This window comes from Apteryx rowi, unplaced genomic scaffold, assembly GCF_003343035.1.
Source record: "Apteryx rowi isolate R43461 unplaced genomic scaffold, aptRow1 scaffold_92, whole genome shotgun sequence".
Taxonomy (NCBI): Eukaryota; Metazoa; Chordata; class Aves; order Apterygiformes; family Apterygidae; genus Apteryx; species Apteryx rowi.
Genome location: NW_020451227.1, coordinates 2,513,725 through 2,537,540, shown reverse-complemented (window position 1 = coordinate 2,537,540; position 23,816 = coordinate 2,513,725). Strand labels below are relative to the sequence as shown.

The following is a 23,816-nucleotide window of genomic DNA, read 5'->3' as shown; positions in this document are numbered from 1 at the left end:
CAATATAAATGTCATTTGTTTTTCTTCTGTTGTAAAGTTTATATTTTAAAATTACTTTTTAACAGAATTCATAAATGTAACTGAAACTGTACTTCAGGATTTTGAGTTTTCTTTGTAAGAATCCTGGAGGAAAATTTTCCTTCATATTACTATAAAGTACTTATTACTGTATAAAGGATAGAGTCCTTTGGTTGCTTTTCTTGTCTCTAAAGTAATTGCCAGGGACTTTATACCTCATGGCTCTGCTTGACCCTATTCTATTCAATGGCTAAATTCTCCTTAACTTCAAATAAAACAGAATTAGTGTCTATTTCTGCAGCAGCACAATTAAGCAAGTTTTGAAAGTGCAGTAATTCTGTATAAAAAGAGACAAAAGATACAGTAGCCCAGTATCATAGCAAGTTTGTACCTGTAGCTCTCTGTGAAATAAATGGAAATTCTGTATAGAAAAGAATTTTAAATTGGCAACTGATTTTAGATATCTCAATTTTGGGATGTCAAGATCAGCTTCACTTTCAAAGCTTTTTGAACAACAGAAATTCCCACTGAATTCAGCTGGAGAAATGAATGTCCATCTCTTTTGTAAAACAGATCCAGGTTGTCATAAATCGCTGAAAATTAAGACAGATAAAATCTATGTGCCTTATTTGAACATGAAATGTGGTTGTAATCCTTATTTCAACTTTTCCTTCAATGTACTTCCTTTGTCCATTTTTCTTCAGAAAATTCTGTTCCATTCTTTCAAACTGATGTTTTATTCATAATGTCCACACTTTAATGTTAATATTTTAAAGCTTTAAAATGTGAGCGTTACCCTTAAGTCAGCAGTCATTACCATTCTCGGTTACATAATTTTGAGCAAGTGTTCTCTTTCATGCATATAACTTGAATTTTCAGTAACTCCTGCATTGTGTCTGGGTACTTCTTTTGGTGAAAGAAGCTAAGCAATGCTGAACTGTATTCCTGGCAAGCGTAGATATAGGTGCAGATGATTTTTGTAAGAGACAGACACATTTGCATACTGATTCATTAAAACTATCTACAGTTTTGTTTCATCTGAAAAGTTTAGTGAGAGGTTTTCATTCTTTCTGATTCCATAGTTTTTTTGTTTTTTTTTTTCCTCTGTTTAACTGTAGCTATGGATTACTGGATGCTAGTTCTTATTCCCATGATTGTGGTAACACATATTGGCTAGGTACCTCTTTTAGGAATTGTTGGGTGGCGTAACTGCTTTTGTGAACTTGTGAACTCCTTCATTTCTTGTGCTCTAATGTTTATTTTCCTCTATTCTTCCCCCCCCCCCCAAGTTACTTTTGGACTAATAACCTTGTTTTATGCAAATTGGTGAATCCTATCTAGGAATGTCTTTAGCCCTAAGGCTATTTCCTTTAATGCTGCATTTCTGATTTTTGATGCTTGAGGCTGTGATAACTAGTTTTTAGTTAGAATACTACAACATGCTTCTTTTACCTTATGCTTAGTTTTCATACAAGCTTGTGCCTTTCATGTGAACAGGCTATTTGTATAAATTTTTCTTCTTTAGAAAGATTCTTCCTTGTGGAATATGCTATTTGGATTACATATTTAAAGGTGTCTGTCTTCATTTTAGTATTATGCATCTTGCACATAGGTATAGATGAAGCAGTTTACACAACTGTGTTGAGTTAGCATGATACAGAGAATAGTGAAAAGCAACTGTAAAACTGTTGAGCTGTTATTTTTGACTAATTCCTGACAAGAGCTCATTTCTGATGACTTGCAAGTTGAATATGTTGAAGATTTTATGTTTTTTTGTTAGAATGTGTATTCTATGCTCATTTTATAGTCTTCTTTTATAGAAGAATACTAATGAAAAGATAAACTCACACTAAGGCTCTGAACAAATAAGCTGTTTTCATATATAGAAATCACATACAAAAATACTTTGAGACATTTTTAGACTTTTTATACATAAGCATGAGTTTATTTGCATCTGAACATACAGTGAACTTATATGTAGCAATTGGTATAGGAGGAAGTTTAAAAATAGATTTTTGATGGATTTGGAAATTTTGTGTATAGACAGAACTTGAGTTAATATTTATTATCTTCTTACCTAGATGCAAACTAAAGAGTGGACATTACTATGTAAAACAAAAGACATTCCTTGTTCTGATGATTTTTCCTTAACAAACACCTTGGGAGAACCTGTGAAAATCAGAGCTTGGAATATTGCTGGATTACCATCTGACACGTTTTCTATTGATAATGGCATCATTACCTCGTAAGTAAAAATTTTTTCACAATGAATAATTTTTGTTAAATATCTTCTTACAATGTGCTGTTCAGTTATTACTTTTATAGATGGAGTTTTCTATTTTATAGCCAGTTTAACAACCAGAGTTATAAAATGGGAAAGGACTTCTGTTTTTCAATTTCTAAGAAATAATAATAATAATTCATTTTAACTTTATAATGTGAAGTTTTTAGGTATGTGAATTCACTCCCCTCCTTTTTTACTTCTATGGATTGCTATAATGATACCACTCTTTTTTTTTTTCCCAAGAACAAGTTACAGATTGGATTACTCTTCAGTTTAAGAAATCCTAAAATGCTTTGTCCATGCTTCAGACAGTCTCTAGATAAGCATCAAGACAAAAAAAGATTCTTGATCTCTATTAATTACCCTTGAGGCAAATATATATGTCATGTATGTATAAAATCTTTTATGTTGGATTGAGTAACAGGGAAGTTATTCACAGGAGAAATACCAAGTGATAAATTTTGTGTTCTGCAGTTTGGCTTTATCACTATTTTAAAGTCATGAGCAGTGGAGAAGCGGGGCAATAGAATTTTGAATACTATTCTGGTAGTATAATCAGTAGGTATGGAAGTAATCCTCCTTTATAAAGCTAAAGCTCTGTAATTTTAAAGAATTATGCTGGAATCAGTCACTACCAAGAGGTGCTTATGCAAAGCTACTGAAGGTTATTTTGCTGATCTTTTTTTGAGAGCCATATATTTTCTCTAAGATGCCACTGGAGATACTATAGATAATGTTTTGGTCCCTTATCTATAAATAGTTTCCCAGATGCTTATTTTGCTAACTGGTACAATGTTTTAACATCCAGGCTTGCAACTACATCTTTAGCATTTAAAACCCTGATGGTTTGGAAGTGTTGATTTGTACACTGATGAGTTGCATCTTTGTGATGCTGCGGCACAGTACCAAAAAAAAAAGGCCCGTATACATCTTTCACTGAAGGCAGTAAGGGAGGTACAAAAACTTAGAACAGAGAGAATTTGTGGGCCAGAAAAGGAATGAAAATGACTTCATATAAAATATTTGAAAAGCTTATTGACTATAGGGACTGAAATTCTGATCTCTTTCTTACCGATGATGATCCTAACCACTCTGTCTGCCAGTTTCTTCCTCTGTTCCTTTCCTTTTATTCTGTGCACTGCTAAACAGCTTCAACAAGAAAGGGTGAGATAGGCAACATCCTCTGGCTTACGGCACTCTTCTAATTTCTGAAGGGCGTGCTTTCAGATCACTTCAGGCATGGTTGGGAGTTAGATATGGCTCTTCTACATCCGTGTGACAGCTTTTGATACTGGATGAAGGGTGAACAGGTATATCTCTGCTGACAACTTGGAGTCTGTTTTCTTCAAGGTCCTGTCCCCCTAATTGTCAATACTTCATGCAGACTAGTTATTCCCAGGATCCCTTCTGGAGCAGAACAACCTGGCATCTTCCTAGACAAAAGCCAAGAGAGCTTTGGTGTTTGAGTTAGCGGAGGGACCCCTTTAATAGGCAGTATGAATGGGACTGCACAAAGTCGTCGTCTTGTCCCACAGCCTGGTCCTTAAAGAACTTAAAGCTAACATGCTTCAGGCCCAAATAAGGATCATATGATTTCAGGAAAAGGATTGGGCTCTAAAAACATGCTGTGATGAGAGCTATGATAAAAATCTTCGTGATCACTTGTTAACGTACAAAACGGACAAATACTGTGTATAGCATGTGTAGTTTGCTAGAGAAGGCTATGGATAAGTAGATGCAAAGACCTGTGGGATAGGTACTGTGCCAGTAATCCCGTAATGCTTCAAGTGTTCTGTGCTGTGGTGTGACCAAAGCGCCGCATGTGAGGCTGGCCGTGAGGCACTGCAGCCCAACCAGCATGGGAAACGGGGATTGTGTATGGGACCAGTTGAATCCCTTAGTGCAGTGGGAAATGGCTGGATTAGATGTTTACGTCTGCAAGAGAGCTGATAGCTCTGAAATCCATATACAGAGACATAACTAATGATCCTTTAGGAAATAGGTGTAATTATTACCAGCACCTCCTTTTCTGGATAGGTATGGTATCTTCTGGATCATATCCTGCAGTGTAAATTGGTGATCTTCTATTTTGTGGATTATCTCAAATTTGAGATTAATACTGAAAGATCTGTAGGCTCATCACTTACGCCTAATGATCAAAACTGAGGCAACTGCACAGGGCTTTGCTAGCAAAAATACAGAGTTTAGGAGTCTATGACATTTGGAGAGGAGATAGTTAATGCCAGTAATGTATTTATGTTGAACTTGTATCTAAAAGCATAAACTTTGTCTTGTGAATCTAATGCTTGCTTTTTGAGCTAGGATCCTTGGTCAAATCTTGGACTCATACAAAGGGAGTGATTCAGTCCAGATCAGTGTTCATTTTAGGAGTTCTGTTTTAAAGTTCATAACTACTGAACTTTTTAACAATAAAGTTTTTGTGGTTCAGAAACTCCTTTGCTAAGCTTGTATTTTGTCTTGCTGCCTTGTCACTACAACAGGGTTTCAAAAGCGCAGAGTGCATTTAGCCACAGTGAAGTTTTTGGTAAGAGAATGTGTGTGTTAGTAAGCCTATAATAGCTTGGGAGACCTGAATCATTGATTCTGAGACATAGCCTAAGGCATTTGAAAGAAAAGTGTGAAAAAAAGAACTTCAGAACTTAGCTTGTATTAAATCAAACTGAAAAAAAACCAGCCAGATTCTTCTCAAGCCTCACTGGCCTACTAATCCAGTGATTGAGTCCATAACAGAAACTTGCTTCCATGTGTGAGGTATTGGAATTTATTTGATATTTTTTATAGTTAAAGGCTTGGCTGTTGAAACTGGAGCTTCCTGTTGGAATGTCAGTAGTATGACAGTAGTGTTATAATAAGTTGAAAAAAATTCTGATAAAGAAGGATTTATTTTTCATTTTGAAATCACTTTTTTGTTTTGAAGTTTTTCATTTTGTAATTATTTTAAGTTAAATCTAAATAAAATACTTTGATTTTCTCTAATGATATATTATTTGATCTAAAACATTTTGGAAAGTTCTGTGCGTTTTAAGATATTCTCATTCTTATTTGGAAAATGAAACAAATTCTCATATCTCAGTACCTCATAGAAAGAAAGTATGGATCCCACAAAACTCTAATATTATTGCCTTTCAAATTTAAGATGATTCTATATTCTTATGTGGTATTCTCATACATATACATCTTTGTCTCACATCAGTTACTCCAGACTTATATTCGCCTGGGCAGAGTTCATCCGGTATGTATTGCTGTCCCAATCAATGCAAACATCGGTGATTCGTATGACAATGCATAGCATGGGAACTGACCATCAGCATTTTAACATCGAGAAATATCTACTGCTCACTAATGATTGACTTTAGACTATTAATATGCCTACTGATGGCTGAGATATGGCACTAACACAGTTTTATTAAATACAGAACCAGATGCTGACAATGGGCTAAGCCTGTGACCTTGCATGAGCAGTTATGATTTTTATTTGGACTTGGTTTTGCTATGACTGTAAACAAAAAACATCTCTGGTCTGTCTAGTRTACTTGCCAATACATTGTTACTGACTTTCAGCTATTACATATGTATCTTTTTTAAAGTATGTTATTGCAGAAACCTGCTAACATAAATAAATCTTTAATTTTTGCTACTGTTCACATGAAAATTCTTCTCACTGCTTGAGGAGTCTAATACTGTATAGCACTGGTGAATGAACTATTAGTGACTAGACTAAAGGGCATCTGTATAATTCTTTTTTTTCACAGTAGAATGAATGTTGGATTTTCATACATAACAGCTGAAATTGTGCTTCATAGGGCTAACCTTTGGAAACATAGATGTGTGGATAATACTTCAGCTTTAGCAACTAGACAGATGCCATAAGTATCCTCTATACTCATCTAAACTTTTTTCTTTCAAGGTCAAGTTTATCCATTTCAGCTGCAATAACTTACTGTCCTCAACTCTAACATTCAGATTTCAGATCCTCTGTTTGCTTTCCTAGACCTGCCATGTTATTACCAAGTTCTTACTTATCTGTGTTTATCAAACCAGTCAAAATATTTACAACAACTTTCACAAAGCCCACATTTCAACAGCCTTAATGTCTGCCTTAGACCTAGTGCTATCCTGGTGAATTACAGATGCATTTCCTGAATCTCTCAATGCATTTTACCGCTGAAAGCTTCCTTCTCTCGTGTGGGATGGACAGGGTCCCTTCCAGATGACCCCTTCTCTTAAATCATTCTATGTGTGGAAGGAAAACCATCCTTTCTTCAGCTGGTGTGTGGTCATTTCCAAGCTGTGATCCTTGATATAGAAAGAACCTCTGTGGCATCCCATGTATAATCGCAGGTTACCACTCTACATGGAACATTTCTCTTCCAAAATTTAACCCCCTAAACTTCTGCTATCTTGCTTTCATAGTCTCATTATTAGTCCATAGGACCTTAGGTGCCTGTGTTCCCTATCTCTGTCTATATTGCTTCTTCTCAGGGATCACATTTATTTGGGCACCTTTCATTGTGCAAAGATTCTGCAAACAGGATTATACATAATTTCAGAGTACAAAACAATTATTCTTGATTAATATACATAGGTGGTAGGTAGCTAGGACTAACACACTGCTAGGCTGAACATCAATATGCTCATAATTGCATCATGAGCACTTGATGAGTTCATGCTAGGCAGAAGGCTGGTACTGAGGTGGGGATGTGTTGGCCTCCATTGCATCTTGGAAAAGACTTATTCTTGATCTTTCTGAGTGGCTGTATCAGTTGCAAACAAAACCACTCTCTACCTTTTTATTTCGGAGTTCCATAAGTTTTCATTCTATCGGTTTTGTGTTCAGATTGAAATGTCTCTTGTTACGATTCCCAACTCAACAACTTCCCCTTAATTTTTGTTTTTTGCTTTTTATATATTACATACTTTTAGCTTATCTAGTCTCTCACAGCTCTAAAAAAAATTGTTTTTCAATAAAGATAATCCAGAGTCATACAGCTGTGCTTCACAGAACTGGGCCTCGGTCACAAGTGGCTGAACCCTTGGATTAGGGGTTACATGCACATTAGTGTGTGTTATGGTATTTACATGTGTATAAATAGGCCTTACAACTACAATTAGTCTTTAGTAATAGGTTTGTGGAGTAGGGATTGTAATAGAGATTATAAAGGATTTTTCTCTCTCTTCTTAAACTGTGCTTTATGTGTTTTAATATTACTCTTTTGAAAGAAGATCAAAGTTTATAATGTGTTACACAGTTTTGCCTGCCAGCATTACTAAAACTGTTAAGTCTTTAAGAACCTAGAGTGCATTGGACTTGATTTGTCTAAGTATTATGTTTTCTAAGTTATATTGTAAGTACTGGCAACATTATTCAAGGCTCACTTTCTACTGACAATTTATGGAAACCTTTCATAAAACAAACATCTTTCTAAGAAAAGACTATCTGAAAATTGGACAAAAGTGAGCTAGAATAGAGAACAGAGATGCAGACACGTTTACATTGCAAGTTTTATTTGTGAAAATATAAATAAAATTAGAATTTTTCAAGAGAGATGTGTTAATTTTTTAAAATTTACTAATGATAAATAATTTACCAATGTCGTGCATAAACTGACTTGTAATAAGATAAAGAGGCTAAGATAAAAAGGCTGTAGAAGTAGTCTGAAATAATACTTTTTACATTGAATCTGGGGGAAAAAAAAAGTATTGTTTTTCTTAGAATAGTAGATTACATTGGTTGTCTTAAACACTTGGGATCTGACTGTTCCCTTGATACAAACTTTTAGAACTAAATTTATTTTAGAATTCTCATATCTGCCTGCTTAAAAACAAACCTTCTAAGTGGTTATTGTTGCAATTGTAATTGACACATTAAAATGTGTCACTAGTCTTAGATATCTTGATAATGTAACTACATATGGTACAAAAATACTGCAAAAAATCTGAGAAATAGTTAAGTTTGATGAAAATAGAATTCCAAAGTTCTATGTGTCTGTTGCTGCTTAAAAGCAGGGATTAAAAGACAGATGCTTCTGAATCTGCTTAAATATTTTCCTTATACAAAGTATAAAATCTGTCTTTAGTAGAAAATTCCATTAATTTGCTAGAAAATGCAAATTATGTATATTATGACTGTATTAAAGCTGCTCAAAATTTTAAGAATGATCTTTTATTTTGAAATTGTAAAATTAAATTAAACTTGCCAGGAAGTAAAAAGTATTATTCTGAGTACTTTCTTTGGAAGACGAATGTCATATTTTGTCTCCCAGTAAATTCATCAAGGGTTTTACCCCAGGATATGTCCACTGGGATTTCATATTTACTTTACTTTGTTTTAATAACAAAAGGAAATAAATCACTTTACTACTTTAAGGTATACATTTGAAGAACTTATATTTCAGTTTTGAAAGTTTATAATCATTTTTTCCCCTACAGTAATGCAAGAAGATGGCCTCTGATGATAGATCCTCAGGGTCAAGCAAATAAATGGATAAAGAATATGGAAAAAGCCAATAGTTTGCCTATAATCAAACTCAGTGACCCTGAATTTGTAAGAACACTGGAAAATTGCATTCAGTTTGGCACTCCTGGTAAGTTATTAAATAATATGAAGCGTAAATTACAGAAGAACCTGGAGAGGGCACAATTAACTAAAAAATGATGAAGCGCCAGTGAACGTCAAATGTTCTCATAATTGGGAAAAACAGAGGATTGTTTCTTTCTTTTCCAGTCAAATTAGAACTATAGTGGAAGTCCTCACCCCAGGTTATAAAATACTTCATAGCAGAATCTAATTGTAATCTTCAATTTAATTTGTATCTTTTAATTGCTGTTTGAGATTTGCCATTTCTTTGTTTTTATGTTATAAATTATTTTATTTCTAAAAAGTAATGTTATTTTTATTTGGCTTTTTAAGATGTGTATAAATTACAAGACTGCTAGGCTGCGATTATTTAATGATTTTTGTATTCAGTACAGTAGTCTTTTGGCAAGTCTTGTAGTACTCTCAAATGTAAATAAGTTAATGAAGTGTATAGTTACAATTGCAGTTATTTTTCAATGGATAACTGGACTACAAGTAAAGAAATGGATTATTTATTCTCCATTATTTCTCTCATAATTTTGAGAATCTCATAGGCTTACAGTGAAAATAAAAGACTTAGGCACCCAAAATGATTTCTGTGGCATATGGCAAATAATTTGCTGTCAGATCCCTTGTAAAAAATGGTTGCTTAAAATTGCTGGTCTGTATCCATACTAATATTGGCAGCATTCTAGATGCCTAGCTGCAACTTGATATAATATTAGAAAAAGGATTTAAAGGTACATTTCTCTGATTAATTTTTCAAAGAACTGAATACTCTAAGAAACATTAACCTTATTTCTAGATATTTGTAGATTAGTATTTGTAGTGTTTGCGCACTGTAAGTACACATTACACATACATGTAAATAACTGTCATTAAGTAATATAAGCACAAAGAAAATCGTACTGAATCTTATTGTTATATTCAAGTGCTACTGGAGAATGTTGGAGAAGAATTGGATCCTATCCTGGAGCCACTTCTGCTCAAACAGACATTCAAGCAGTCAGGTAGTATATGCATTCGCCTTGGAGACTCCACAATTTGAGTATGCTCCTGACTTTCGCTTTTATGTTACAACTAAGCTGAGAAATCCCCATTATCTTCCTGAAACATCTGTTAAGGTGAGAGTTTTGAAAATGAATGTGCAACTCTGCTTTAATTTTAAAATGATTCCTTGGCTCAACCAGAGAGGAGTTTCTGGCATTTCCCTGCCAATGTTGTTCTCTTTTTGATGCAGCTGGAATACTGGTGTCATCTAGAAGTGCTGACATTTTCAAGTCAAATATTTCACCTTGCAGTACTGTCATTCATTCGTACGGCGAGATATTTAAAACTTTTTTTTAATTTTAACGCCCTTCCCAGTCTATATTTCCTGATGCTATTTAGCCACTTTTATAATAAAAAATATATAAAGAATTAATATAATAGTTACCTCACATGCAAACTCTACATTAGGCTTTTAGATTCAGGATTTTCATCTGTGATATAGTTAGTTAGGGACAAGAGTCTGAGCAATTCCTGACATTGTGCCTTGTTTATTATGGACAGAATACAGATTTCCAGATTTGTATATCTGATAGCTATAGCCATTCTTATGTTTCTATGTTAGGGACAAGAAAAGGTGTTTCCTGCTTTAAAGAATAAAACTAGTGTTTTACTCTTCTTGCTCAGGAGATCTATTCAACCTTCTATTCATTATTGTTTTTAAAGGATTGTTTATAGAAAAATTTACACTTTGGTTAAACATAGCCTATACTGAAACACAGAATCTTGAAATCTAAAATTTGTCTGTAAACTAATATGATATTCAGCAAAATGGAACAGTAGGTTAAGTTTCAACTGTTAAGGAGCATTGATGCAGGAAAAATGGACAAAAAGTTAGTGAAAGGGTGTAACTTTTGTTCACTTCAATACAGGTCACATCACCTAGACACAGATCTTTATCAAAGAAGGTAACTAGCTGCATGTTCAGAAAAAAAGATGAAATACGAAAGGCAGAAAATATCCAAAAGATTTACTCTTAGAATACATATACATTTAAAAGCTAAATTAAAGTTCTTTCTTAAGAAAAGATTTCTATTTAACAGACAACTGCAGTCTCCTAGTTGCCAATCAACAGTCAGTACGGTCTTTTCCCCCAGATTGTGAAGTTTCTAAAGATGCGTCTTCTCTAACTGGGTTCCATGCAGTCAGACATAAGTTGTTAATTGCTCTAATGAGGAGCTGTTGCTTTGGGCCCTTACCAGCTGTACTGCTCTAGCTACACCACCTGTTGCTGAGCTGACTAAGGTAGCTCAGGTACTGGGAGCAGTAGGCAGAAAAGTACTATTTAAATAYCATGGTCTGAAGCTAATAGCAACATCCTTTGGTGGTTTTGCCTTGAAGATTATTCAAGAGCTAACTAATGAAATGAGTCCAGGCAGAATGGTTGTTAATATTGTTATCATATTTCACAGAAAAAGATTGTAGTGAATTCCTGTGTCACTTATGTGGTGAAGTCCAGGAAGAGACATAGATTATGCATTTACAGTTATGAGCCATTTTGAGTAGCTTTTCTCCGTTTCTAGAAGATTATTAATCAGAAATACCATGAGTATGAAACCAATAAAAAAATCAGATAATCGTCAGCATTGCTGGGGAAAAGGTGACTTACTCATGTCCGTAAAAATATCATTCTGTCCCTCAAGGACTAAAGAGAAACATAGACTCTAACAACCTTAGACCCTTAGAGGTTCAAATGTCTGAACCAGCCAACTTTTCAGATCATGGCAGCTCTGACTGAAAGTTAACTAATAAAGCTATTTGTAGCTAACCTAGTACCTTGAGGAAGGGAAATGGAGCCCCTGGAAGACCCTTATATAGTTTCGAAACATTAGGTCCCTTTTATACTTCCTGTTAGACTACCAGGGCTAAAGTTGCTAAAGAAGATGGGGAAGAATTAGGCTGTGATGATTATGAAGATCTTACTGATTCTTAGTCTCACATATAAGTGGAATTCTTCTTGGAATTCCTGAGTGGAAAAACAGTGTGATGTGCTATTCTGCAGCAAAATCCTGTACTTCTAAAATTTGTTCAGAACAGACTTACTATGATAAATAACTACTAGTGGTATATTCTAAGAAAGTTAGAATACTCTTTCTACTATTTTTCCAAGCAAAATTCATTAAGAAACTCTACAAATACTTGGACAACTTTCAGATATTAATAGTGGAAGAATCAGATCAAGACAAATTCAGTTTGCAGATACTCTGTATTCTAACTGATCACTACGCTCAAGGTGAATGTCATTTGAAAAGCAAGTCAATGGTCATCTGTACACCCCCCCCCTCCAAAATCTCTAGTCACTATTACTTAGTCAATTTGTTAAAACTGATACTTTTTCAGTTATGAACTACATTCATCAAACTACTTTGTAGTCTTTTGCAGGCAGTCTTCGTTCCTTTATTCATGTAAAATACTATGTATTTTTGCCACTTGCTCAACTAGACCTTGTGGCTTTTTCTGGATCAGCATATTTTATCATGACATGGCAATTATTTTAAATATTAAAGCCTTTTTTCAGTCACTGTTATTTTCTTATGAAAAAAGAGGACATGATGCTATCGTAATTCTAGCTGAATACAAATATCCTGGTAATAATAACAACATAAATTGCATGCAAACAAGGCTGTTAAAGGGACAAAATGTATGTGGCAGAGGCAATAATAKCTTGAAGTACAACTTCAGCATGTATATTAACACTTATTTTATGAGAACAGCAAACGTTTTATAGGTGAAAAGTTTCTAAATACCATAAAATGTGATCTGTCTGATCTGTATCTATATATTTTTGAAAATACTGTGTCAGCATCCCATTTTCAGTAGATGCAACAATTCTGGAAAGCAAACTATCAAATTTATTTACAAATTCTGTACATTATGTTAAATCTTTCTTTCATAAGAATGTTTTGCTGCTCTCACTGTGAAGGCTATTTGATGCCTACAGGTATCAAATGGGAAGGTCAATTACTCCTTCACGTTTTATGGACTAATCACTCAAAGCATTGATATTACATTTAGATTTTTAAAGTAATTTTGAGGAACAGAGTGAAACTTTATGCATTCTTGTCACAGCTCTGTTTCAAAGGGCTTTTTAATATTATATAGTTAACTTTTTTGGTTAATCCTGGAATTAGCTTTCCAACACACAATCTTAAACCCTGACCTGCAATTCATTTACTCCCAAATTTTGGCTGAACATTTTACATGACATTATACAATCCTCCCCATCTTGGAAATGAAGAAACATTTTAACTGAATCTTGTCATAGTTGTGTTATCTTTCAAAACATATTTCTTCTGCCAGGTTACATTACTGAATTTCATGATAACTTCAGAAGGAATGCAGGATCAGCTTCTTGGAATTGTAGTTGCAAGAGAAAGGCCAGATCTTGAAGAAGAAAAACAAGCTCTCATCTTTCAAGGGGCCAAGAATAAAAGGTACCAAAATAACTCCCCTTGGTATGGATAGARGTAGATTGCAGTTTAAGGAAATAGAAATCATAGGAAATACATTTCAGAGACCTTTTCTATTTATTTGTTTTGGGGAATATAATGTATATCACATTTAACAAGAAATTCAAGACTGTTATTTTTGAGGGCCCAAGCTTAGGCATCTATTTAGGCTGATAAAGGCTGATTTTGAATGCATGCTCCTACTCATATTCCTACTTTTCATGGCTTTTTTCCTCTGACATGGTTTCTTATTTCTGGAACTATTAGAAAATGCTGAAGGGCAAGCAGAATTTTGGGCTTGTGTAATTGCAAAATGTAACTCTTGATCCTGTCCTCTGCCCTTATGCATCCCTTTCATAAAGTTGTCATATGACTTGCTGTCTTCGCAAGTTTTGATTAGAGACTAATGGATGTGTTTTAAAAATGTCTTCATGCAAAGGGAATCTTTCCCCACAGAACAAAGCATGAAATGTTCAGTATTAGAAGTGGTTTGGCACTTTTTCCCTTTGCATTTAGATGAACGCTGTCTATCTTCAGCATAAGGCCTGAAATTGGCTAAATTTTTCAAAAATTTTAAGGGAATTTTTAATAAGAAAAAAAGTCTTATTATGGAAGTTTCTTACCATGAATAGAATTTACACGTATTCTGTATTGTCTTCATTTATAGACACTAACAGAAAACATCTGTAATTTCCATATGTGAAAAATCTTGTATATTCCTTTAGGCAGCTAAAAGAAATAGAAGACAAGATTTTAGAAGTTCTTTCAGCTTCAGAAGGAAATATTTTGGAGGATGAAACTGCTATTAAGATATTGTCTTCCTCCAAAGCTCTGGCTAATGAGATTTCTGAAAAGCAAGCTGTAGCTGAAGAGACAGAAAAGAAGATTGATGCTACACGTATGGGCTATCGTCCTATCGCTGTCCATTCGTCTATCTTGTTCTTTTCTATTGCTGATCTAGCCAACATTGAGCCTATGTACCAGTATTCACTGATGTGGTTTATTAACCTTTTTGTCATGTCTATAGATAATTCAGAGAAATCTGAAATTTTACAAACAAGGTAAGAATGATAATTCTCCATTTGCACTTAATGATATTTATTGTTTACTGACATGTGTCCAAAGTGTGTTGTCCCAGGCTTTGCATTTTGAAATATTCTTTTTGTATGTGTATCTGTCAGATATTTTACTGGAAGGCTATTTATTCATATAAACAAAATGATACAATATATTACAAGTGTAATATATTCCCCTATTTCTATTTAGCTATTGCTACCTCAAGTCCTGTGTGAAATTACAAAATACCACATAGATAAAAATGGTCCAGTCACTTGATTTTATATTGCATTTCATCTAGTGACTTTGTATGTCTTCAAAAAGCAGGCAAGATGCTTCTTCTCACAGCAAGTTCCATTTCAGGTGTGATAGTAGGAAGTCTTGTGACAAGGGCTCTTGACTGTACTTAGAAATGGCAAGGCAGTAATTTTTATCCAAACATTTTTTTGGATTCACTGATTACTGTCTTGTAGTAGGGTATTCCATCCTCTTCCAGCTTGTTCATGAGAACAGGAGGAACTGTGTAATCATTAATTATCTTGTTTGCTCAATTAATAGTAAAAGCAAGCCCTAAATCAGTTTTACATGTGATGGACCACACTGTTATGATCATATTAGGATTATTCAAAATATATCCTGGAAGTAAATTACCTACAAAAAGATTGTTTAAACAGAATTTTTCAGTGCTCCATCACATCATCTAATAACCTCTACTTTAGTGGCTTATTTGATCTTCACATCTGTTGCTCAAATAACAGAGCTTTGCCTTGGAATGAGAGCTCACGGGTAAGCCTGAGAGAACGGACCAACCTGAGTGATGTCGTGGTAGGTGTCTGCTATAGTCTGCCTGCTCAGGGAGGCAACATAGATGAAGCTGCCTTTAGGCAGCTGAAGGAGGCCTAATGAATGGAGGCAGGCCCTTGTACGCAGGGGGAATTTTAACCATCGAGCATCTGCCAGGATTTTCTGCAGTAGGGCTGGGTATAAGCAACCCAGGAAATTTCTGGAGTGTGCTGCTGACAATTTGACTAGGGGAGGCATTCTGCTGGACTTGTTACTCATGAGGGAGTTAGAATCCCTTGATATTTATCTGTCTACGATTACAAAATTCTCAGCCTCTGTTCAAATCTACCCTGTGGTGCTAGAGCCGACACTTAATGCTATGCTTTGTACAGTTCTTCATGAAACTACTGTGAAGGCTAAGGGGAGTTCTTATTGCTTGTCTACAGCTACCTCATGGTAGGAAGTGTATAGAGAAGACAGACTCCTTCCAAAGGTGCATGGTTGTAAGATAAGAGGCAAAAAACACAAGTTGAAACACAGGAGATTGTGGTTACATATAAGGAAAGCTTCTTCACCATGAAGGTAGTGAAATACTGGAACAGGTCACCCAGAGTGGTTGTAGATCTCCATTCCTGGTGATATTCAAAACTTGTCGTGGCCCTGAGCAACCTGATCTAATTCAGCCTGCAGGAAGTGGGACTAGATTAGCTCCAGAAATCCCTTCCAACCTAAATTATTCTGTGATTTCATGATTCATATAAATGTCAAATATTCAGAAATTAGTTGAAGACTAAACAACAAACAAAGAAACCGTTAGAATTGGAAAGGCCAGCTTGACTGGTTTTTGTATCTTCAATTAAGTGAGTTCAGTGTTTAGTTTTACTTCACTGTAAACTCATTTTAAAACTAATTTGTTGCCTAAGCTGAGTTCAGTGTCAAGTTTCACGTGAGATTCACTTACAGCCTGGGAATATTGAAATGGCTTTATTGTCAAGTTCCCTTCCTCTTTGAAGAAGAATTTATTTATGCTTTTTACTAGCCAACTAGAGGCTGCACAAGCAGTCCTAATGTATCATATGTAATCATAAGAGTATCTTCTGATGTTAACTGATTTTAGGATCACTACTTTGTTTTAAGGGGCTCAATCTATTTTGCAAGGAACTGCAAAAAATCTGTTTGGTTTGGGTATTTTTCTCCACTCTTGCAAGATAATGATGTTATTTCTGAACTAGCAGCAAAAGATCAGGTATTTTTGATCACGTTTTCCTCTCACTTAGTGGTTAAACCTGGGAATTTGCCACTTATTAATGGCCTGATTCAGCAAAGTACTTAAATATTTGCTTGTGTAATAATTAATTTTACTGGGGTTACTCATCCAAATAAAGTTAAACATATGAACATGCAAGTGTTTAACTACTTGCATGTTCATCCAATGAACAGAAGATGGGAGAGAAATTTCTTTCCCCATTTTTATATAGAAAATGAATCTAGTTAATATTGTAAACAGCAATTACTGAATTATCTGTTACTGTTCGTGTTTTATTTAAGTACAAGTAAGTTGTAGTACATAGTAAGGCAGCACTTAATGTGTGTAGTTTAATGACAAACTGATTGTGAGGGCTATTTTTTCATTAGAATTCATTCAAGGTCTGTGCAGTCTAAGTCTAGCATAATTATTTTATCAAAGGTATTACTAAGTATTTACGTCAGAGCTTAATATTTTGGTATAACTACTGAGTTATAAATTCAAGATAATCTTTTACCAATAAGATAATATGTTCTATAAACCTCAGTCTTTGACTTAAATCTTATTATTTAATATCTCTAAGAAACCCTGCACAACTATGTGCCTAAATCAAAATTAATTGTAAATAAAAAAATTGATTTTCATCTCATTTTGAAATTAAAACTTTGTCAGCAGCTGTATAAAGATACAGGAGCTTAATCCCAGCTGACAGTATGCATTGCCAGGGAATGATTGGTATAGGCCTGTTTTGATAATTTTGTCCATTGAAAGCAGAGGAAGACAGACCCACCAAGGCACAGAAAATTCCCCAAGAATTAATGATTCACCTAAGACGGTTTGTCTTGGGCTATCTCCACTAGTTAATCATTCTTTTTAATAAATGTTCTGTGCTGAAAATTTTACATTTTTTTAATCATTCTTTTCTAATGCAAACCATGTTACTTCTAACATTTGAAAAAGTTTTCATTTTTTCAAATGGCCAGCTTTGTGTCCTATTTTGTGCATAAAATGTGTGTATGTCTGTTTCACTGGTGATGAACGAGTAATTTTGAGAGGACTTAAAAATACTAAAAAAAAAAAAGAGCATTTATTTATTGCCTTAATATTATTAAAAATGTCCTGTTCCTTGTTAGCTAAATGGAAGACGACAAAAATAGATGGAAACACAAGAYTGGAAAGGAGCCACAGATCGTTCAACACAGTTCTTTTTCAATCTCGATCTTCTTTCAAAATCCTTTCTCATTTTAATTTAAGTAGATCACATTTAGATTTCTGAATTATCACCATGTCTGACCTGGAGGAGTACCCTGCCAGGGGATAGGTGACCTAGGTAGCTGGGAAAAAGCTATTGGACCCCTCCACATCTTTGTTATTACCTTGAAAGAAGTGTTTGAAGTAATGCTGCAAATTCAGACACTGCATATCTAAGCCCTTGGGATTTTTCATTACTTTGTCTGGAGAGAAATATTTAAATTTAAACCTTACTATGTAAGACAAAACTTTCTTAGTGGAAATTACTGATAATAAATCAATGTTTTTATTATATTTGTATTATACTATATTAAAGAAAATACTCTGTAGAATGGGAAATGTATTTCAGGTAACCATTAAAGAGGAGCTGTTTTGGTCTTACTATTTATATTCTTAATGAATTTTAAGATTATTGGATCATTGCTCTTTTCAGCCCCTCCCCAAAGTGGAAATTTAGACCTCCCCATTTCCTCTAAAAATCATTTGTTACTAAAATGTAATTTTACTTCAGTGGTAAAAGTGGTACATGCATTAAATGATTGTTTTGAGGTAACTGACCAGACCACATATTAGAATAAGGGAGATCTAAACGGTTTGTAATAGGTTTCCTAAGGAGACCTGTGTTCTATTTCTGACTCCTGTCAGTGACCTGATACAGGCTTGCTATTGCCTAAGGGACTTTATCACTGTTTGTTTAAAATCTAAGCTCTTTAGATGAGTTTTACTCTGCAATTATGCAGTTGTTTTATCTTTAATCTTACTATTAACTACTTTTTTTTTTAAACCACACTCCCCCCCTCTGCTTCCTGATATGTAAAGTTACGTATGTTTATCTTTACACATGTTTCTTGAACAACAAATGCTTTAAAAAAAAAGTTTTTCTGCTTTGTTACTTGCACCATATCTGACTGTAATTACTTCCAGCATTTGGGTAATGCTATCCATTTATGCCAGTCAGCTAGACTATTTCTCTCACTTTGAATATCAGTGATAACTTTTCATCATTAAAGGACCCAGGACCTCTTACACACACTTCAAAAGGTTTAATCATGCATTTTATTCACTGGAAATGTCAAGGATTTAGAGGTTAGCTTCTGCTTTAACAGATGAACTTAAATGATCTAGAGAGGAACAAAATGGATTTTTGGTTGGTGATGCTCATAAATGTATAATGAGAAACTGAAGAAACTACTGCAGCTCCTTCAGTTGTCCAGCTTGCAAGTGACAGACAAATAGCAGAGAGAAAGCTTTCCTTAGGCATTTACAAAAAAGATGTTACACAATAGCGAGTCAAGGGCTTTCATTCCTCTTTGGGAAATAGTCACTTAGAAAAAAACCAGAAAAATGATGGTCTTCAATCTCTATTTAGAGATTGAAGAAGCTACTTCATTATGCACTCTGAGATTATGGCTTTTTAAAAGCAATGCCTAATATAATAAAAGATGCTGACTTTCAGAAGTAAAGACTTGAGATTTCTGCATTAGTTGTGTGCATTCAAACAGCCAAACTGAAATAAATGGAAGTTCCTTCAATTCAAGTGTCATTCAATAAAATAAGGTCTATAAAATCAGGTCATCAGTTAGCAAATATAGAATCTAATAACCAATAACACTGAAGACCGTAGCATTCGGTTACTGAACTTTGAGTGCTAGATCAGTGAATAACATTGTCTGATATGGGAGACTTACTATGTCTTTTATTCATAATATGCAAAAACATTTTCATTACATACCTAGCTTTAATACTAGTACTTTTAGTACTTCTATGTGAATGCAGTGGAATATTCCAAAATGCTAGTTAATGGGTCTTGGGGAAGATTCCTTTCACAGGTGCTGTTTTTTCACACCAGTATAGTTTATCCCCCGTTAATACATAACCAGAAGTTTTTCTTGTTCTGTTAGTGATATACAAATCTAACTAAAGGGCATTTTGGTTGGTAGGGGTAAAGGTGGATGTGGGTATGTGTGAAAGAGAGAAAGAGAGGGCACAAAATATTCAGTGTTGCTCAAGTCACTTTGTCATGAGAAACCATAAACTGAAAATAAGTTTCTGAATGTTTTTCATGAATTGAGAAGGATTTTCTCCTCCCACTGCAGTAGCTCAGGTTGCACCCAAAAGAAGGGGAGACTTCTTCAATTCAACTTCCTGATTCAAAGATTCCCTGCATTTTAGCTAAAGTTGTATCACACAACTTGCAGAAGGAACTGAAAATCTGTTCTCCCCCAGCTGGCTGATTTAATCTCAAAGCTACTGATCTCTTTTCTCATGGAGAAATGAACATTTTTCTACAAGTGGCATAACTCAATAGTCTTAAGTGCAACCTTCACTCCTCAGGTTATTCCCATGGGTTCACTTCTACCAAGCTTGTAAACTTTTAGCTAAACTGTTCAACAGCTGATATTGATGGCATTCTGAGGTACCTACTTTTCCCCATGTATTCACAGAAAAATAGTACAGCATTCTGGACTCCAATCTAAAATTAAGCAACTAGAAGTTGGGGGAGGAGGGAGCCAGGCTCCAGGTCCTCAGGAGAACATATGCTCCATTGTGGTTTGATTTGCTAAATCAAAATCGCTCAGAATGTAAGTTCTTCAGGTCTGTCTACATACATCTGAGTAAAACTCTTTACAAGCAAGTCTAAGTAGCTCCCTGGGGGAGCTGTAATACCCATTTCCAGAAAGGTACACCCAACTGGTGCTATACTGCAATCTAGTAAGAAATTAACATGTGCTCTGCCCGACCATTGCTGTTCCCAACTGGTAGTTGCAGTAGTAACAGCCAAATTATTCATAGGCCATTTACAAGCTATGTTTCCTGGTGCATTATTTGACTTAACTTTCCAATTCTTGTCTTCCTGCACTCATTTGTCTCTTTAAGACAAGAGTCTTATGCGATCATACCATTTCAGATGCATCTGAACTCATTATCGTGTCTTGTAATATTAAAGACTGCCATCATAATTCAACTCTAGCACAAAAAGAGGGAGGTAAAGTACATTTTCAGGTTTCCTCCATCCCATCCCTCTTCCACTTTCTTCCTAAAGAAAAAAGTTTGAGTTTGTTTTTAAACACRTCTACAAAGGACTTCAATTTCTCATTTGTCTCCTAGTTAAAGATATTTAAAGTTTTTTGGGTTTTTTTTTTTGGGGGGGGGAGGAGACTGAGCATGTAAACCCATTTCCTGCAGGTTGAGGAAAAAAAATACATACAGATTGATGTGCTGAGTTAAAAGATAATTTACCCTAAATAATTCACAAATGCTTTAAATAAAGCTTATATATATATATGCTTTTAGGATCCTCAGCATGAGGATTTTCCTGCAGAGTGGCAAAAGTTGGGGGAATTCCAAAGGATGCTTATCATTCGCTGCCTCAGACCTGACAAAGTAAGTACAAAACTTCCCTATTGCCCCAAAATTTGCTGCCTTTCTTAGAAACCAAATGTGTTTGTAAGTATGCATTTCATCTGTGTTGTCTACTGTCATTTTACAATACTTTATGCTACTAAAAAAAGGAATTAATTAGATTAAAAAAAACAGTAAGTTTGAAAGTGTTATGAACACACTTATGAACACTATCAGAAGAATACTGCACATTTTTAAGAAGGCTTTTTAAAGGACTTTTTACTATGATTACTTCAGGTATACTACTACCTAATATTATTTCAAGAATTTTTATTTTTAAAATGGAAGGGTAGGCCTTTAGCTTTTCTCAGATTTCAGTGTACACACAAACCCCCCCAGAGCACTTCCTCTTCAAGACTGTCTTACAGTCCTTGTAACTTCCCTTTTTCAGTACAGCTGCTATTTGCTTGGGTAATTTTTTTTCATGGATGTTACTATCTATCTGTGGTAAATTGTGACTGATCCAGGAAGATGCTTTACTGGTAAGCAAGAGTGTAGATAATATAGGTCCTTACAGTAACAATTACTGTAGGTACCCAAACCCTGTTTTGAAGCGGAACTGTTCTGAGTTGAGCCTGTCTAGCTTTAATGCTTGAACACAGCATAGATCACAATAGGTGCTTACAGTTATGAATCTTTATTTGGGAGAAAAATGTCAACCTACTAAAACCCAGTATTTTGCTTAGACATTTTCATATATTCATAGTTCAGTGGGACTACTGTTAGTCCACACTAGCCATAATGACAAAGCACACCGAAAGGTAGGAGTCAGTATAAACAGTTACACCCTCTGTTACAGAGGGTCTATAAAGTTCTTTACTGAGGAACTCCTCAGCCAACTTTATCTGAGTACTAATATAAAGCTAAAAATATGAATTCTTTTACCATATAAAGAAAAGATAAGCTTTTAGAGTCAGACTTCACACTTCTCCTGGATTTTTTTTGACTGGTGGTAAGAACTTTCAGAAGATTTGGCAGGTGGATCAACATGGAAAGCTATTGGCATCTGTGATATATACTGATGTTTGGAGACAAAGTTATCCACAAGACGCTTCCTAGTTGCAGCAACTTCTTCTTCAAAAGAGTTGATTATGCTTCTGCCAGTTTTACACTTAAAGCAAAGCAAAAGATTGAGACTGTCAATTGAATAATTTAACTGTGTAGTTCAAATATGTGCAAAACTTAGATCCTCAAAAACCCTTTGATCTGCCTTTAATCCCAGTTTAGAGGTCTGCTCCTGGCTATGGCCAGCAACACTGCAGTCTGAATGATGCATAGCAGTTTGACTGTCATATGCAAACCCCATTTAATTCAGAAGGTCTTCCACCTACCTTGCCAGTAGGGTTCTGTTCAATGACCATTTTGGGGATGCCTAATATACTTTCTCTTTTAAAATAAATTGTGAACCCATTCTTTATCTGTATTTTAAATCTAATTAGGGAGGGAGACTGGTTTGATTTCCTTCTGTGTGAAGATGCTTGCTCTCACTTCTCAGGAAAATGCATTAGGATATGGGTACTCCAAGACAGCAGCATGTTCTGGATCACTCCTAATCCTAGCCCTCTAAGCTATTGGCATTTTTGGGTCAGAAAAGGGGAAGCTGCCATTTCAAGTTCTCTTAATATTTTTAGCTCAGACCCCTTTTATACCTTGGAAGACTGTCCTAAATCACTCACTGATCAGATATAGTGAGTAAACGTCATCACCTTTTCACTCTTCAGTTCACCTTTTGAGACATTATACCACTCCCACTATGGTATGTGGTTCTATTTATAGATATAGAGTCTGTTATGTAGGGAACTTAAATAGTTAACTTTGACATCCACCCAGGAGGCAGATTTTTCTACCTGAACATTATCAGCAAGGTAAAGACCCCATTTGTGCAAAGCCACTCAGGAGGTAAGATGCAGAATTGAATGCTTTATTGATCCAAGCCCCGTTGGGAAACTTGGTTCACTTGATTCTCACTACTACTATTATTAGGATTAGAGGTCAAATATCACAGAATATTAGTTGAAGCAGCTCAGATGTGGGCTTTTGGGTATGTCAACAGTATATATCATGCATGAAATCCCAGAAGTAGAGAGGAGTACAACTGGAGAAGAGTTAAACATTTGAAATGGGCTTGAAAGTTTGACAGCTTAATTAAACAGTGATTTACATATAAGGCTGTGGACACATGAAGCAACAAAAGATGGACTAATGATTAAATTTAGTCTGGTCTAATTTTGTCATGTTCACATGTGTTGTTGGTCCCCTTCTGAGAGAGGCAGGGCTGTTCATTGCAGAGCTTCCAGAAGTGATTATCATACCCAAGACAATTTTTCTGCTGTAATGAGTCACTGAACAAACATTTCTAAAGGAACTAGGTTTTCTTTCAGAAGCTAGACAGTAGACTAGATTTTCATAAGTGTTTAGGTGCAGATTTCTTAGCCAATAACGCACATGAATCATGATTTCAGAATAAAGTCTTGTTCTAACCTTTCACCATCACTCCTTGCTGATGCATGGAAATCAGAGAAGGAAGTTTCTGCTTACATTCTAGCCTTGTATCTTACATTAAGTTTATTTGGTCAACACTTACAAGGAAGGTTCTCAGCCGTGTCATCTCCAGCATGTAGAATTCCTCCATCGTCAGGTCATCAAAATGCTTAGTAAGGGATAAAAAGCCACAGTTGCGGC

General features: G+C 35.1%; 1 protein-coding gene across 1 annotated transcript in view; it reads left to right on the top strand.

The window, feature by feature from the left end:
- Nucleotides 1-23,816, top strand: part of DNAH7 (dynein axonemal heavy chain 7) — a 118,951-nt gene that overhangs the window by 78,645 nt on the left and 16,490 nt on the right. The window contains 8 exon segments of the mRNA XM_026091747.1: nt 2,100-2,263; nt 8,753-8,907; nt 9,833-9,945; nt 9,947-10,024; nt 13,248-13,381; nt 14,122-14,457; nt 15,211-15,277; nt 21,027-21,116. Of these exon segments, the coding sequence (XP_025947532.1) occupies nt 2,100-2,263; nt 8,753-8,907; nt 9,833-9,945; nt 9,947-10,024; nt 13,248-13,381; nt 14,122-14,457; nt 15,211-15,277; nt 21,027-21,116 (1,137 nt within the window).